The 17,764-nt window shown below is 39.8% G+C and overlaps 1 protein-coding gene across 1 annotated transcript in view; it reads right to left on the bottom strand.

The window, feature by feature from the left end:
- Positions 1-17,764, bottom strand: part of SPATA17 (spermatogenesis associated 17) — a 73,750-nt gene that overhangs the window by 18,774 nt on the left and 37,212 nt on the right. The window contains 3 exon segments of the mRNA XM_079968934.1: positions 5,964-6,096; positions 12,624-12,772; positions 17,353-17,550. Of these exon segments, the coding sequence (XP_079825060.1) occupies positions 5,964-6,096; positions 12,624-12,772; positions 17,353-17,550 (480 nt within the window).

Here is a 17,764-nt window from a genome sequence, read left to right as displayed (position 1 = left end):
TTTCCAAAGTGAGGTGAGAAAAACTGCACACAGTACTGTATTCCAAATGCAGTTGCACCACAGATTTGTATAACAGCATTATGATACTGGCAGTTTGATTTTCCATTTCTTTCTTAATGATCCCTACCATGGAAGCTGCAGTCTTCACAGCTGATGCACACTGGGTCTGCAACTTTATCAGGCTAGCCACTACGACCCCAAGGTCTTGTTCCTTCTAAGTGACCACCAGTTTAGACCCCATGAGCATACGTGTGAAATTGAGATTCCACCCTGCCAACATGCATCACTTTATACTTGTTTATACTGAATTGCATCTGCCATTTTACCACCCAATGACTCAGTTTGGAGAAGTCCCTTTGGACCTCTTCACAATCCCTTTTTAACAACCCTGAACAGTTAAGGATCATCTGCAAACTTGGCCACGTCACTCCTTACTCTAAATTGCTTATGAACAGGTTGAAACACACAGGTCCCAATACCGATCCTTGGGGAACTTCCATTTCTGCAGCCCTCCATTGGGAGAATTGTCCATTTATCTCTGCTCTCTATTTCCTGTTACTTAACCAGTTCCTGATCCACAAGAGGATCATTAAAAACAATTAAACACTGATAGAATTAAAATATCTATCTATCTATCTATCTATCTATCTATCTATCTATCTATCTGCATAAACAATCTACTAAAACCATCCAAATAATTACAATAAAAACAGCATGGCACCAGTCCTTTCATTAAAAGCAGTTAGTTCCCAAAGCCTATTGAGACAGGACTTACCCTCGCAGAAGCCATGCTGGTTCTGCTTCAGCCAGGCTTGTTCTTCTATATGCTTGGCGGTTTTATCTTTATAATATTTTCCGCCCGTTTTCCCAAGACATTATGAAAACAGATAAATGTTATTTTAGTTTGGCACTGACAATACCAAGGTAAAACGTCTTTGCCATTATCAATGGAACTGCACCAGTTGTGCATAGCTAAATATTTTTCTTTTCAGCCTATGCAAGGAACTTGGTATCTGATTAATGCAACTGGCAACTCAGAAGAGGTTTCCCCTTTCTTGATACCTAATTAATTGCCAATATTAATGAAATGAAACCATTTTAAACAAACAGCTAGACTGGCTGTTTTGCAGCATGCTTGGATCATCAATTCACATATACAGACTTCTTCCTGAAATTGCAGTAGGATGGACTGTTGAGCTTGAAAAGCATATTTTATCCCAATCAGTGTGCAAAAGTAAAATTATCCATAACTAAGCCATGTTTCTCTGCCGTACAGTTTAGCTGTAATGATCCCCACACACTGCACTCACACATCAATTATGATAATCATAATCACGGTCGTTAAGCTGAATGTTCATTATTATCAGGATGCTGGTGACAGCAGATTCAATCATCGGGTGCAATGGGCAGGCAGTCACAGTCCCACCCAAGTTTCTGCAGACAGCGTTGTGCCACATTAAGCCTATGATGTGTTCCACATCCCACTCCATTTCAAAAGCTGCAGACGGTAAAGGTCAACTTTATGTTCTATGCAATATGCTTAGGTTCTCTAAATCAATTCTTTGGAGTACTGGCTATTTTTATGCTTTGTAGATAATAAAATTCTATTTAGGGCCAAATATGCATGCGCAAATAAGGAAAGAGGCACGCATCTGTGTTGTAAGTCACCTATAATAAGGCAAACAGCAGAAAGCTCTACAAAGAATGCCACTTCCTTGTTTGCAAAACAAGGACATACCAAAAATTACTGCCATTAAAAGCCAGATGTCTTAAAACGCATACGAAAACTAATTCCACTTCAGATTAAAGGCTGTAGGCTATAATTTCTGCTTCAGTGAATATTGAGAGAGTGCAAGTGTTCTGACAACTGAAAGATTAGTTAGTATATCTGATCGCTTGTCTGTCCAGTTTCATAGGATCTATCAGTGTTGATTAAATTCATGGCATCTAGTGGTTTCTGAATCCTGAAACTTCGCAGTTGTAAAGGCAGTATTAGTCATTTGAACCAAGCTTTGAACCAAGGAAAATACTTTCGTCAAGCGTAATGTCTGAACAAAGCACATTATTTTACCTTAAATCTTTCAGATATATATAAAGTTGTTGGTTCATCTAAGTTTTAAGTTGATTTATGGTGATTTTTGTAATCTACCATGTAATAATTCTGCTAGTGCCTTGGAAATATGAATATATGATCTTTGCCAGTGGTCTGCTATCAACTTTGCTGCATGGACACAGCAATACTATCCCCTCCATCTGAACTATGCCAAAATAGGCAACAAATACTGAACCTAGAACTGCCACCACCTTAGCAGCAACCACTAGTATGGTCGTACCGCTAGTTGCTCTCTGCATGTGCACCAGGTACTCAAATGGCGATAGAGAAATAAAAGCCTCCATTGCCTCCATTTTTAAAGACATTGTGGCTCTATGTTCATTTTGGTTCAATAGACAAAGTTGCGAACATGGATTTGGTAGATCATTTCTATCCTAAATCAGACCTGTGACTCAGGCTCACGTCCTACTTTAAAATTTCTGCTTGGGTTCACAAAGAAGCTCACAATGCTATATTAAAAAATTGAAAAAGAAATATAAAGCTATAGCTTTTAACTTAATCACAATTTCCCATTATGTCAGAACCACAGGCATGGGGAACTTTTGGCCTATCAGATGTTGCCCATCATCCCTAGCCACTGACCATGCTTGCTGGTGCTGATGGGAGTTGTAGTTCAGCAACATCCAGAGGGCCAAAGGTTCCCTGCTCCTGGTTTAAACAAACCACAGTTCTCCAAGTCTGGACAAAATGGGGAACCACGGCTAGCTTAAGCGCAAAAGTGGCTTTCAATTTTCTCATTGTAGGTGGAAATAAGGGAGAGGGGGAAGTACAGGTCTCAGCATGGCAGGAAACCATGGTATCTGTTACGTCTGAACTGAACCAAAGTGTGCTTAATCTCTTCTTAGGCTACAATTATTATTTATTTATTTTTTCAAATTTTTTGATTAATTTTTTAATTTTTTTTAAAACAAACAAACAAACAAATACACAAACAAACATAAATCTCAGCCTATTTAAACTAATCTTAGTAACATTGTTAAGTGACTTCCCCGTATCCCGCTGGTTGAATTTCAATGTACCGTATTTTTCGCCCCATAGGGCACACCGGCCCATAAGGCGCACCTAGTTTTTTGGGGGGGAAATAAAGAAAAAAAAATTATTTCCCCCCCAAGGCATGAGGCTGGGGCGGGGGAAGCCCGAGCTTCCCCCGACCTCAGCCCCCAGAACAGGCTGCTCTCCGCAAGCCGAGGGAGCCCTCCCGCGGCTTGCACAGAGCTACCTGAAGCCCCGGCACGACTGCTGAGCGCGCCGGGGCTTTGGGATAAGAGGCAGCGCTGCGCAAGCCGGGGGAGCCCGGGGGGAACTCCCGCGGGCTCCCACGGCTTGCGGATAGTTTCCTGAAGCCTGGAGAGGGAGAGGGGAGAAGCCTGGAGAGGGAGAGCACACCGACCCCTCTCGCTCTCCAGGCTTCAGCGAAAGCCTGCATTCGCCCCATAGGACGCACACACATTTCCCCTTCATTTTTGGAGGGGAAAAAGTGCGTCCTATAGTGCGAAAAATACGGTATATCATGTTAACAGTTTTCCAAAACCAATGTTCTTATAAAATTAACTTAATCCTTTGGCTACAATTATTATTGTGTTGGTTCTCAAATTATGGTTTGACACTGTAGGAATGAGTTCTGTGTCTCTCTGTGTGTGCATGCCCCTTTCCTCTCTCCTGGTCCCACAAGCTCCTCTTCAATTAGTTATTTCCTAATATGATCAAAGCATAGTTTGCTTTTATGTCAAACTGACAAAACATGGGTTACACATGCCCTCCAAACCAAGACTGCAAAACAGCTTCAGCTTCAAACCATGTTTTGTGATGTTAGTTTGGAGGGCAAGTACAAAACAGTTTTACCAGTGAAACATCAAAATATGGTTTATTCTAGCCAAATTACAACTGAAGTACAGCATATGCATGGTGGGGAGGGAGCACGTAACCGCTGCTCTTTCCTACAGCATCAAACCATGATTTAGCATGGCATCTGAATGAAGCCACTATCAATTAGGTAACAAAAGCTGCAGTTCAGTTCACATTAAGGTTGCTTAAGTCACATTGATTTCTATGGGATTTGAGCTGCAGAACTGCAGCCCAAATACGTGTTTTGCTGCTATAGATTAATGCAGCTATGAACTAGAGTGGGTCAAAAGGTCAGTATCTTGGGCAGCAATTATTTGAATTTTATCATCTGACACTGTAAACTGTTAGCGTATCTAGTAGGCTGTAATCCCCACCTCAGGATGCTACAGACAAAATCATGTGCCAAGGTAGCAGAACCCAAGTGTGCAGAGCAATTTCTATGTAGTCTCTTTTAACTTGAGTCTACAGGGAGCTTACATAAAATCAGAATTTTTTTGCTTCCCCAAACTGACAAGAACTCAGAAAAGCAGCCGAGAAGCAATTGTTCAATTGTTTTCTTTCCATTTCATGCTTTGTGACTGATGATCTATATTAGTTCCGTTTTTAAACTTTTGACATCCTATCCCATATTGAATTCCTTCCACTGAACAGCTATTTATACAATGTTAAAAGTTTTGAGAAACATCGAGGCCTTTAGCAAGAAATTCTGAAATGAGATTTTAGCAAATCAGACAATTCTGGAAATGACTGAAAACAGCAATACATTTCCAGTCATATTTAGTCATGAAAAGAGAAAGTAACAGAAAAACTATTTTCTTCTCTTGTTGTTACTGAAAGATTCCACCATTATTTTCTCCTTCTTTGCAATACAAACAGGGTTGGGGGGGAAAGGTCACCCTTATTTTATGTGATCCTCACAGGGAAAGGAAGCAAATTTAGGTCCCCAAACAGAGGTGTGAGTTCGCCATTTTTTCAGGTGTGTGTGTTGAACTTTGCTGCCATTTGAGGAGGTGGGTTATTCTAACCCTGAATATAATCAAGAACAACACACAAAAAAACCCTAATATCTCCACCTCTTCTTCCTTGCTCACCTAGGCCAGAAAGAAACACAACCATAATTCTCCTCTTCATCTGACCCCCAACTTCTTGTCAACTTAATCACACTGATCACACTATGGCAATGTTATCAACAACTGTGATTGTCCTATGCCTGTTTTCTTTAATGTATTAACAAAATATGTTTGAAACTCTTAATAGAAATACAAAAACACACAACAAAAACCAGGGTAACGTTGTTGCATATAATTTGGGGAACTGGACTTTTATCCAATAATCACTTATGCTGTGTGTGCACGCATTGAGTCCGTTCTCTTGCTAGACTTCCCTGTTCATTTCAATGCAGTGAAATGTTAATCCTTCTGGTACAATCTCAAGAACTGGTATAAAGCGTTGGAGCACCCTCATCTTTGAATGTTCTTCAGCGCAGAAAAGGGAAACTACCTGTCTCACAAAATGCAGCCCTAAGAATAATACTTTTTAAAATACATTATTGGTAAGTGAAAGTTTTAATTTCATTATGCCAAACCACCGTGTGTGTGTGTGTGTGTGTGCGTGTGTGTTGTGATGTTCTTAATTATTGTGTACAATTCCTGCACTTATTATGTTCCTTATTGCCTTGAGGAGGAGGAAGAGGAAGAGTAATTTTTAAGCATCAGATTTCAATAATTAGGGCAATATTTCTATAGCTTCATATTTACCTGATTTTTAAAAAAGTAAAAGCTTATTCTTTTTAACAATTTCCATTTTTTCCTTTTTCTTCGATATACAGCAGAGGAGTTTCAGTTCATATTTTATTCTCATGAAAGCACTGTATAGTTTCCCAATTCAGTGAGCTTTAATGTCATTTCAGTAGAAATTGATTTAGTGGAGTGGATCTGATTGATTTTGATATTTTTAAGAAGTCTACAAAGCTGTAACTTTGCTTTGGTTTCCCAACATAACTCACCTTATTTGTTATCCATTTCTCTGGGTGTTCTTCCCGGAAGTGTTTGAGCCCGTAACTCGATTGACCATATTTACTAGCTGTTTGGATTGATGGGACATACTTATCAACTCTGTGGCCTGAAAATGGCAAAAACCTGAAAGGTGAAACACATATATGTTTATTTAATATATTTTTTCATTCTACTAGTACAGGTCATATAAATCACAAGGGAACTGTACAATGTGGAAAGCATTTGTTTCAGTGCACAACCATTTTATACAGCCATAGTCTATCATTGCTGTTACATAGTTAATGAATGCCCCCCTTTACCTCTCCCCTATGCCTTTCATTTTGCATAGTACAGCTGAAAGTAAATTACACAGGAGCTGCTTTATAAAAACTTCACCATCTCAACAGAAATGATGGCAGTACAGGCAATGACCAATTTGTGCAGGGATTACACTCCTGACTCCCACGTGTGCCAGTAGAGTGCGCATAAGCCTGCTCTGCCCCACCCCCATTCTGCTCTCTTTTATGGCCGCTTCCGGGTCACCACGATGTGTGTAAATCAGCCATTGCCTGTACAGCCTATTCTGGGGCCAAATAATTCTTCAACAACCAAAAGAGAGACCGGGATTAAAATATCACCCTTTGCAAACTTAGGGACAGCTTCAGGTATTTCGTTTTCTAAAGCTTCAGATCAATCACTAGAGAGAGCTAATCTGGCTATGCGCCATGTGCTTCAGTTACTTCTGGTTTGGACTACTGCACTATGCTGGTCATGAGCCAGCCCTTGGAAAGTGTTCCCAACTTCAGCTGGTTCAAAATGCTGCCGCCGAAATTCTGATGATGATGATGATGACTACAGTGGTACCTTGGCTCTTCAACTCCCAAAACCATTCAAAAACCAAGGCACGGCTTCCGATTGGCTGCAGGAGCTTCCTGTACTCAATCGGAAGCTGTAGAAGCCGCAGAAGACATTTGGCTTCCAAATAATGTTCGCAAACTGGACACATACTTCCAGGTTTGTGGCGTTTGGGAGCTGATTTGTTTGACAACTAAGCCGTTTGGGAACCAAGGTGCCATTGTATTATGAATCCTGCACACTGTTCCTGAGTGCATCAGAGGCAGAATGGAGGTGGGGAGGGTGAGCTGGCTGAGAAGGGATGCAACTCAGTGGCTTAGGATGCAGAAGGTCACAGGTTCAATCCCTGGCACTGCTGGATAGGACTCCTGCCTGAAACCTTGGAGAGCCAGTCAGTGCAGACAATACTGATCCAAAGCAACAGGCCCCCACGCATCTCCCCATTTCCTTCACTAGGAACTAGGTCCTGGTGGGGATTTCTCCTGTACCTCATCTACGGGTTGTGGAGACATGAACAGAATTCATTTTGTATCAAACTCCAATAAAGCAACAGTGGTAAGCAATGTAACTACCCCTTGTCTTCAGGTGCGGAGGTGCAGGAAAGCAATTTGACATCAAGAGAAGTTCTTGCTAAGGGGAAAAAGTTGGTTGTTTGCTCATTAGGTGAGGCATCAAATAGGATACCATAATACTGTAGTGAGAATAGAAGCCAACTCCTAGGGGCTGTGGGGGCTTTGGCCCCCACAATAAAATATTTGAGGGGGAAGGGCCCCCACAAAGTTGATGGGCATTTCCATTCAAATAGTATATGTGGGATTGTGTCATGTGATCAATTACGCATTGTGTCATGTGATCGGTTATGCGGGGCAGGGCTTACCTGGGCCTCCAAAATAATTTATTTAAGTTGGCACCCCTGGTAGTAAGAAAGGGTAATTATGGTGCTCCCTGAGAGTAAAGTCATTTATGAAAAAAACTCTGTGGATCATACCCTAAATTATTAGATCACTGTCTATACCACGAGGCAAAATGTTATTGTGCCCAGATATCAGAAGGCTAAATCAAGTTTTCATTTCCCCCAGATGCTATACTGAACAGTGTAAAATGAAAAAAGAAGAGGCCCTTTAAAAAAGATTTATTTATTTTTTCTTTTTGAAAAGCTTCCAATAGAAAGTTTTTAATGGTTGCGTACTACTTTTTGTGATGCCATCTGAAAAAAACCCTGATTTTCTTATTTTAACTGCTGAATTCTATTTTTAAATCCTTTACTGAAAGGATTTAATATTTCATCAACAGTAAATTATATCAATAAACCTTCCTTGTGGGGAAACAAATTGGTCTTTATTAGCATCTGGCCAGTCAAATTGCCCATAAAGAATTCAAAACCAAGGGCTCTTGAAAATTAACAAAACAAAAGCACAGAAGTAGCAGAGCTTTAAATTATACAAAGCTACAGAAGCATGTATATACTCATGGGGCAGGTGGCTTTCATATAAGACAGATTATAGCACTTCTAGGGCTAATTTGCACATGGGATGGACATCACACACAAAAAAAATTAATGTGGCCCCAATGTCCCTGAGTATACATAGGAGTTGCTGGAAGCCGGCTGCTCCACTTACAGTTTTTATCACTTCTGAATTGCATTTTAATAGTACATTTTTCTTTTGTTCAGACATGAAAGAAAATTGGCTCTCTCCAGGGATTGGATGATGACTGAAAGACAAGGCTAGTAGCAAAGGAATTTGCCCACGAATGCATGGAATTTAGGGTGGTCTTAATGCTCAGAACAAGGTGTATGTAAAAATAACTTTCTATAATAAGGAATACATTGTTAAGTGCTGTAAAACATCAAAGACAATATGCCTGGTTTATAATAGAAATATATGCAGATACCTTTGTTTATAGGATTCTTTCATTTGGCATTTATTAGTAGAAATTCTTAATTTTATAACCCAGGAAAGCCTTGCATCTTGATAATAAAAGACATTGAGAATAACCCCGATTCAAAACACAAATGTTTACAGAAAGTGAAGGATTTCATGATCTAATTATATATTGTGACTTGCATTAAAATATGTAATGAAATGGCTTGCATCTTGGCAGATGTACTAGGGTCTTAATATTGGATTGCCAGAGCAAAATAGCACAGGAACTGTATTTAAACCTTGAGATAAAGTCATTAACCCAAACTAGGCTTTAGACGACCATAAAGAATTCAGATCTTCCTGTAGAGGATTTGTGACTAACCTCAAGTTCTCAAGGTAGGACACAGTGAGCTCCTGTCATTTTAGAAACAAAACGGCTTGAAAATTGCAACACAAGAGAAATCAAATATAAACAATTCTGGTGATGGTGTACAGCGTCATTTGTGGCCTAGCAGTGTGTTTTGTGGTCATAATAAGATGGACCTCAAGGAAACAAGCTAAGATGGAAGGTTATAGGGTTTACTTAGTGGCCCTCAAAGAGAGAAGTTCAGTTTTGTGTGAGAGAGCAAGTGAGACTCCAGCATTATACCTCCTGCTCTACCAGTGCTCACTTTCCAGTGCAAGACTGGAAGACTGAACTTGGTGGATGTACAAGCCAAGGCCTGAGTACCACCAGCTGATCCAAAAAGTCAATCCTTGTCCATCAGGCCCTATAAAGCCAGAGTCACAAAGCTTGCTGGTTAGTTTGACAACTGGTCTCATTGTGTGAGGATTCTGCCTAACGGTCAGTCCCCTAGTTTGGCCCATGAACCACCACCTGCTTTGGACTGCCTCTCTGCTTCTGACCCACTTGGATTGACAGCCAAATTCTCCTGGGTCCCAGAACCCAACTGTTTGGAACAGCCCTTCTCAACCTTGGGTCTCCAACATGTTGTTGGGCTATAACTCCCATCATTCCTAGCCAGCATAGCCAGTGGTCAGGGATGATGGGAGTTGTAGTCCAATGACAGCTGGAGACCCAAGTTAAGAAAGGCTGGTTTAGAAGCTAAGAACTAGCATTCTGATAAATAATTTCTTTGTCTAGATTAATGACACTCATTTACTGATGGGACCATTGTCCTCACCTGAAGGATGTTCCTTAGGGGGCATGAGGACAACACCAAGGCCCACCCACTACTGGCCGATATATACATATGTCAAATGAATGAGCACATTAACAGTCCAGAGTGAAGCATGCACTGTGCAATGTTATGTGTTTTCTCTGCTATTTGGCTTGTATGTCTGTTAGGTTTATTACATGCAGTCATTTGAGTATCAGGTATTCTTCGACACTTGGCCAGAAGGCAAACTGTCACCCCAAGGGGTAGAAGAATCAAATGTTCTTGCTGAGCACCCTGGTAGGCTGCTAAGTATGGCCCATGGACCTGTATTCATTCCATGGGTTGAAAGTTTTGCAACCAATGCTAGAAGGAACTGTGTTGAGCCCTGCAAATCTTTTAAGAAGAGCACAAGATAAGAGCACATTAATGAAATGGTACTGCATTAGCTGCTGCAGCACATGCACTAAACTATAAAAAGTGCCTGATTTATGAAAGCATGTATTAAACATTATTTAATTCCCATCCCTTCCAAGACAACAGGTCTAAGTCAATAGTTGTTTTCAGTCAACTCCCCTCCTGTGCTAGATATAATTTTATGTGTAACAACTGAAGGCTAAAAAAAGAAAAGAGAAAACGAGTTAGGTTGTGCTTAAAGTGCCTCTCAAGAAGTCATATCTTTAAGAATTATTATTTAAAAACTTTGCATAGTCTTACACTGGCTATATTTCCGTTACAAGGGTTGTTTTTGCGCTGCCTGCATTATGTTTTCTGATATAACACGAATAATCATTGGGCTGTTTTGGTTTTAATCCCAGTCTGCAGTAGAAGTAAAAGCAGCAGACAAATGCTAGCCCACTTCTCGTATAAAGCAAAAGTAATGAGACCTCTTCTTTGCGGACACATTCTAGAACTTCTTAATTATATACAGACTTATTATCTATATCCCCAGTGTTATAAAGTACCAGAACTTCATTAGAAAAATTAAGCTGGAAAAATGAAGGCACCACTTTGTAAATTTCCACTGGAAATTAGCTAGAAGAGGCAGAGGAATACTGGATCAAAAGAGGGTAATCATGCTTAACTGTGCCCTAGAGCACCCGCATGTATAATACGATTTGCACAGTAACTACCTCTCCTATTACTGCTTGTTTGGTGTATTCTGTGTTAATGGGGTTAGCTAATTTAGTATTTTAACTTAAAAAGGCTCTGCTGATTAATAAATGTTGCACACTGTGCTAGTAATTAAAATAAATGGAAGAGTTACAAATAGAAGTTGAATTGTTAAGAAAACATTATCTGAAAATATATGATAATCCCTGTTTATCATAATACAATAATAGTCCAGAAAATATGCAAATTGCTAAAGTTGCAAAGCATCTGACAAACTAGACATAACTTGAAAAAAGTTTTAGATGTGTTAGATTTGCAAGGAATAACATTCAGTGCCTGTTTTCATAACTGCCCGTGCTCTTCAAACTTGTAAATGAACATTCCAAACCTCAAACACCCTGATTAAGTGAGGGCAACACATAACCAGAAGCTAGTTTCCATAAATGCATCTTTTGCTATATTGGGCACAGTGCAGGTAAAGGGGTTCAGTGCATATGATTCCCAGAACTGGATGTATATAGTTCCCTACACTGGGTTAGAAGTCACTGGCACAGTGATTTGACAACACTGATTTCCTGTTCTGGAGGGCTGGTGGATGAAATCCAGGTCAAGAAAGCCCCATGGGTAGATTTAGGTTTCATACACCTTGAGGTCAACTGTATTATCAAAAGTAACAGTGTCAATAATATTTTGAGTTGCTGAGCACACACATGAATCTGTATGTAGGTAGGTTACCTATCAAGCAATTTGGGTGCTGTAAAACCTTAAAATTCTTCCATTACCATATAGTCATAAAAGAGAGAATGATGCAAAGTTAAATTCCCGCACTTCCAAGCCTGGTACTTTGCCTGCACAGCTCCTGTTTAAGTTACTAATGCATGTTTATTTCAGTTTAGTAAATGAAACTTGCATCTGTGCTTGCAAAACTGTTGTTGGAAGTCTCGGCCATCCATGCTGACGTGAGTATATGAAGGGTCTATTAAACGCCCTCAGCCCAATCTTATCAGATAATCTTTACATTCAGAGTTTAGTCTGTTAAAGGAACACATTCCAGTTTTCAAGTACTTTTCAAATAGGCAAGTTGCCTTGGCCTACAAGCATACCAAGTTTCACTGTTCCAGGTGGTGTGGAATTACCTTAATTATTTCTCAGATGCAGCCACAGTAAGGAAGCTATTATTGAACTATGCTGGAGTGGGGTTGGGCAGGTACAGCCTGCTGTGAAAGCTTGCACGTATTTGGTGAAGAAGTACGAAGCAGTGGAGTTCTCTTCTGGCCAGGAGTGTCTGATTTGCTTGACTAAGATCAGGGCTGTTCAGTGGCTTGTCATCTGAAGCGGCTAACCTAACTACTTAAGTGGGATTATTACAGAATAATAGCCCAATCCACAAATCAATCAAGATGAAATGGACTTGGTTTTAAACCGATTTAGCCCCATTGACCTCAACTCAGCTAAACAAGCTTAAATCCAAGTATTTCGGCTTTCCTGGGTGAATAGATCAGGGCCTAAGACATTTGAAAATCTTGGTCCATGAAATATGATGCTTAGATAGACTTATGCTTAATGGTTGCTTTTCAACTTTTCAGAATCAACAGCTTTTTTGAGTATCGAGCAACAGTAAAAGATATAAAAAGAAGAGGCACAGTGAAGCGAAAATAGGAGGGGAAAGCAAGCAACTTACACTTCATCATGTACACGGTTTCTCCACTCTTCTTGTTTAATTTTTTCTCTGGCGAGCTCCAGTGAAACGTTTGAAGCTGCCACCTGCACAGACGGTTCCAAAGGCTTATAGCGTTGCTGCAACACTTCAACAGGATCACGAAATGGGCCCTGAAAGGTACAGGAGAAGACATGCGTTCTGCACTGGGGCTGTTCCTCTTTGCTTTGATTTTTATTAGCAGCCTAGCACTGATGTCTCTGCATCTAAGAGGAGGCTTGTTTCTTTCTCGAATCTTGGTGAAAAGCTAAATTTAATAGTTTTGGGTCCTTACCTAATCTTGTGATAATTTTCTATAGATTAATAAGTGAGCTTTTATCAGGCTGTAATTATATGAATATAATTACACATTTGCTGAGTTATCACAAACAGTGGAAGAAGTGATGAATCATTTCTGAACTATACCATTCTAGACTTAGCAGGGGCTTGTATGATTGAATATGCCTCCAAATTATAGCAAACACACACAATCATGTGAGGGAGAAGAGCCTTTTCTATGTTAGTTTCTTATGTGGATAAATAAATTGGGTGCTGTGTGGGCAGAATTTGCTATATGATCTGCCATCAACAGCCTAAAGTGCTCCAGACATAGAAATGTTGACAAGCTAACCCTATGTTTGTGGGAACCCAGACCATAGATATTTGGCAAAGGAAAAACCTATCCAGTGTTTTTTAAAAAGGTTACCCCACCTCTTGCCTTTAGGTAGTAAGTATGAACGTACCGTAAATATCATTAGCACTGTAACTCAATACAATTTACAGGCAGCTGACTATTGCTGAGTTGCCAATTACAGCTTGTTTTCCTTTTTACCACTGTTGTTCTAACACTGAAGTAGTGAAACAATCTCACCCAAGAAAAGGAGGTGGGGGCAACAATCCTAATCATGCCTCTTATTCTGAAGGATCTCTTTCTTTAAATAGGTTATCACTAACAAGCCACAGCTGGAGTTACTGCAAGAACTGAGTGAAGACTGCAGGGCTAATAAAAAGAAATGATTCACGCCTCATTTATGTTCACTTATGTTTTACATTAATAGAAACCAATAATAGGAACCAGTTACCATAAAAGTCACGGACCGTAAATAACACAAATGGCAAATAAGTATCATCTAGTACTTTTCACAGCTGGACAGAAGGATTGCTATATTTGAAAGTTGTTAATGGATTTTTATTGGAACTTTACTTTTTAAAGGCACAGCGCCCCAATTGCCAGGTCTCCTGAAAAGAAGGAAGCAAGTGATCGTAGCAGTTATTCATTGTGCCAGAACCCCCCTCCTTCACTTCCAGAAGGGTTACGCCAAGAATAAATTTATTTTATTGGGACCACTACAGAGCTTTTAAAGGTGTGAAAAAGAAATTAAAAAGTTTATTAGGTTTCACAGGAGTAATGAGTGCAATCAAGTAATTGACTAAAAATAATGCACATTATTTGCTTATGTTATCTAGAAATTTGCAGTTAAAAACATAAAATGGGGAAAAGAATTAACCATGATCTTATCTAGGTGACGATAGTCCTTAAAGCACAGAATGGGGATTCAGTGTAAACAGGAAAATAGAAGGCCTACGTTGTTTTCCATTTCAAAGTTCTCACTTAATTCCTACCATCTTGCACCCCTGCTATGTTTTGCTGTCGTGGGCACAAGCCAACATAGATAAGACCATGCTTTACTGCAGAGGCATTTAAGTGCATGCGGAATTGCATTCTGTCATCAAAATACAGACATCTCCTTATGAGTCAGGGATCTGATGTGCACAAACCTGTAAGTTCTTTCCCCTTAATATTATGAAAAAGGGAAGCTCTATACACAGACAGAAAAAGAATGCAGAGTGCTCTCCACCGGAATGAATGGGGAAGTCCATGCTTACAGTAGCTTTTGATGTGTAAATGTTGCATACAATTTACATGATGTAAATGTTGCATACAGTGGCATTCCACTTTAAAGCAATTTGCCTCTACACATGCATTGGATGGAAAGGATGGGACTTTGGGATCATAGCTGATAGCATGATGATGTCAACCCTACAGCTGTGAAATCTCACTTTGGGGGTCATTAAAAAACCAACAGCTAATATCATAATGCCATTACTCCAAGCTATGATATAACCATATGTGGAGTGCTGTGTACAGTTGTGGTTGCCTCACCTCAAAACAGATAAGGTAAAGTTTCAGAAAAGAGTAACCAAAATTATCAATAAAGTTCTAAATGATTTTTCATGGTGTGGAGAAAATAGGTAGAGAAAGGTTTTTCTCCGCCTCTCATAAAACTACCAATTGGGAACCATTGACCTAGAGGATAAGACAATCAATGGCTACTTGCTATTGGTCACTGTATGAACAAGATTTTGGAATATGGTTTCATCCAGAAAGGCTCCAATTATGGTTTGAAGGGCCAATTTAGGTAACTCAACCTGAGGTCTAACAACAGTATCTGATTCATACAACTTCTTGCACACCAGATGAGTGCACTATCCTGAATGGTTCACTGCATTTATGGATGATAACTCAAATGAGGCAAGAACCTTAGCATCTGATCCTATCCTGTTTGCCTTGCATAGCAGGCTACAAGGGGGAAAGGAGAGAAAAAATAAAGCAATGTAGATGTTCTTAATTTCCTTTGTGACAACTAATTTCACTATCTTTGTTTCCAGCGTTCTGTAATTCTAGTTAATTCTGTGATAAAAGTCAGAGATCTGACAGAATATATATCAACAGTATGAATATATATATGTGTGTGTGTGTTACACACACACAATATTTTCCCATATACTGCCTGAGAAAGCCAACAGATAGTTAAATGTTTAGTCTGAAAATTGACATGAATACAAACTCTTGTTTTAACACTCTCCTTGAGCACATTTTGGTATCTTAACACTCACATGGGGCCTAATGTGGAAGGTACACAAGTTTAATGTCAAATGCTGCTGTCACTGAGTACTAAGTCACAAGGATGGCTAGCAATTATAAATCCCTCATTGCCACACCACCAGACCACTTTAAGAACAGTGCATTCTGTTGGATTTTCATTCCAGCTGTTTCATCAGCTCAGACCAATGTCCTTTCCCAAACATACACCTCTAAATTGTGTTGTCCAGGGATTTAGCCGTGTGACTCCCATTAACATCAATGAGAGTCGCACAGTTAAATCCATGCACTGTACTTTGAAAATTTACTCCACAGTGTACATCCCAGGGCACTGAAAGGATTAAAGTATTATACAGTAAATTCCCTCTTCAATGTGCAGGGAAATAAGTAGAAGTCTTCTCTTTGTTCTGAAAGGCTTTCTTGTGTAAGTTTCTTTGTCTGTGTCTAAACTGGGGGGGAAATGCTCCAAAGTAGCCTAAACAAGAGAAACTTAGCAAATCAACACGTAGTATAACTGTATTTTGGCAAATTGTAGGCTAGTGGAGATACTCCATCTACTCTAGGGAAGAGACTAATTGATTTTAAATGGCCATTAACTGTTATAACCAATTTCAGTGAGTTCAAGTTTGCAGCAGGAAGTAGTTACGGAAACAGTAAAATTTCCACTTTGATTTAAAAATATTAAGGAGATCTTTACACAATATAGGGAAATATGTACGCCTTAGAAATGTATGTTGCCTGTTCATTCTTCTACCCCTGGTAAATTGATCTTTTAGTCAGTGGAAATTAACACTGCAACTCAGTTGGATCAGCAGCAAATGACATTCCAAGTGAACATTGGGTGAGTGGGAGGAAAAAGGGAAAGATGAAATTGTCATCACTTCTGTTATTTTGATTCGGAGATTGAAAATGGTACTGGGCAAAAACAATTTGAAACACTGATGGGACTCCTTCTAGGTACTGGAGATAACTCAACGTTTTGTGAAACCTTCACAGGGCATGCAGAGCTCAGGGTATGAAGGGACTGTCTTATTCTCTTCTGTGCTATGGAATGCCCCACCAAAGAATGTACAGTGGTACCTTGGTTCCCGAATGGCTTGGCTCCTGAACAAATTGGCTCCCGAACGCCGCAAACCCAGAAGTGAGTGTTCCAGTTTGCAAACATTTTTCAGAAGCCGAACGTCCGATGCGGCTTCCGATTGAGTGCAGGAAGTTCCTGCAGCCAATCGGGAGCCGTGCCTTGGTTTTTGAACAGTTTCAGGAGTCGAATGGACTCCTGGAACGGATTAAGTTCGAGAACCAAGATTCCACTGTACTCACAGCCATCTCTGTGAGCAGGGACAGGGATATTCCATTCTCTTCAATGCTCGGGAAAGTTCTGTGGTTTAAGTATGTGGAACTTTCTCCCACAATGAAATGAATGTAAAGTTCCATTCCCATTAAGGTTGATTAAACCAGATCTTCTGAATAAAACAACAATTGCAGCCTGAGAGTGGTACCTCAGGTTAAGAACTTAATTCGTTCTGGAGGTCCGTTCTTAACCTGAAACTGTTCTTAACCTGAGGTAGCACTTTAGCTAATGGGGCCTCCCGCTGCCGTGCCGCCGTTGTGCCATTTTCTGTTCTCAGGTTAGCGGAGCCCGTGACCTGAAGTGTCTGTAACCTGAAGTGTCTATAACCCGAGGTACCACTGTACAGGGTATGGCTAACATCTTTCATTTTATGTGGCCATTTAAAACACATGGTCTCTCATAAAGATGGAAACAAAAACCTTTCAGTCATTTCATGAATGTAGCTGTGGCTGTTATTGGGAGTTATTGATACACAATACCTGAGGTTTTTGTCTCCCAATAGGAGGAAGAGCTGGCTCTCGTTGGAAGCCAAACAAATCAGAATAAGCATTCCAGTGGAGATCAACAGCATCCTTTTTGACCTTTTTCTTCTTGGGCCTCAAAGGTTTTGCTTTCCTTAATTCCAATTCCATTGGATCTGGTGATTTCCTGTAGGGCGAGTTGTATATTCCTGCAATCTAAAGACACACCACCATTTATGTGCATTGCTTCAAAATTTCTCTAGTTTAGATAGCAAATCAAACAATGTATCATTTATTTATATTATTTATTATAAATTAGTTATTACATGCTTTCAGAAGACAAGCTCACCAAGAAATCTGAAGATGATGGAAGTATAATACATATTATACATACTACTTAAATATTTCTTTTATTGTTCATCTATTGTAC

This window comes from Podarcis cretensis (genome assembly GCF_951804945.1).
Source record: "Podarcis cretensis genome assembly, chromosome: 3".
NCBI classification, from domain to species: Eukaryota; Metazoa; Chordata; class Lepidosauria; order Squamata; family Lacertidae; genus Podarcis; species Podarcis cretensis.
The sequence above is the reverse complement of the archived record's forward strand: the minus strand, read 5'-3'. Positions and strand labels throughout refer to the sequence as shown.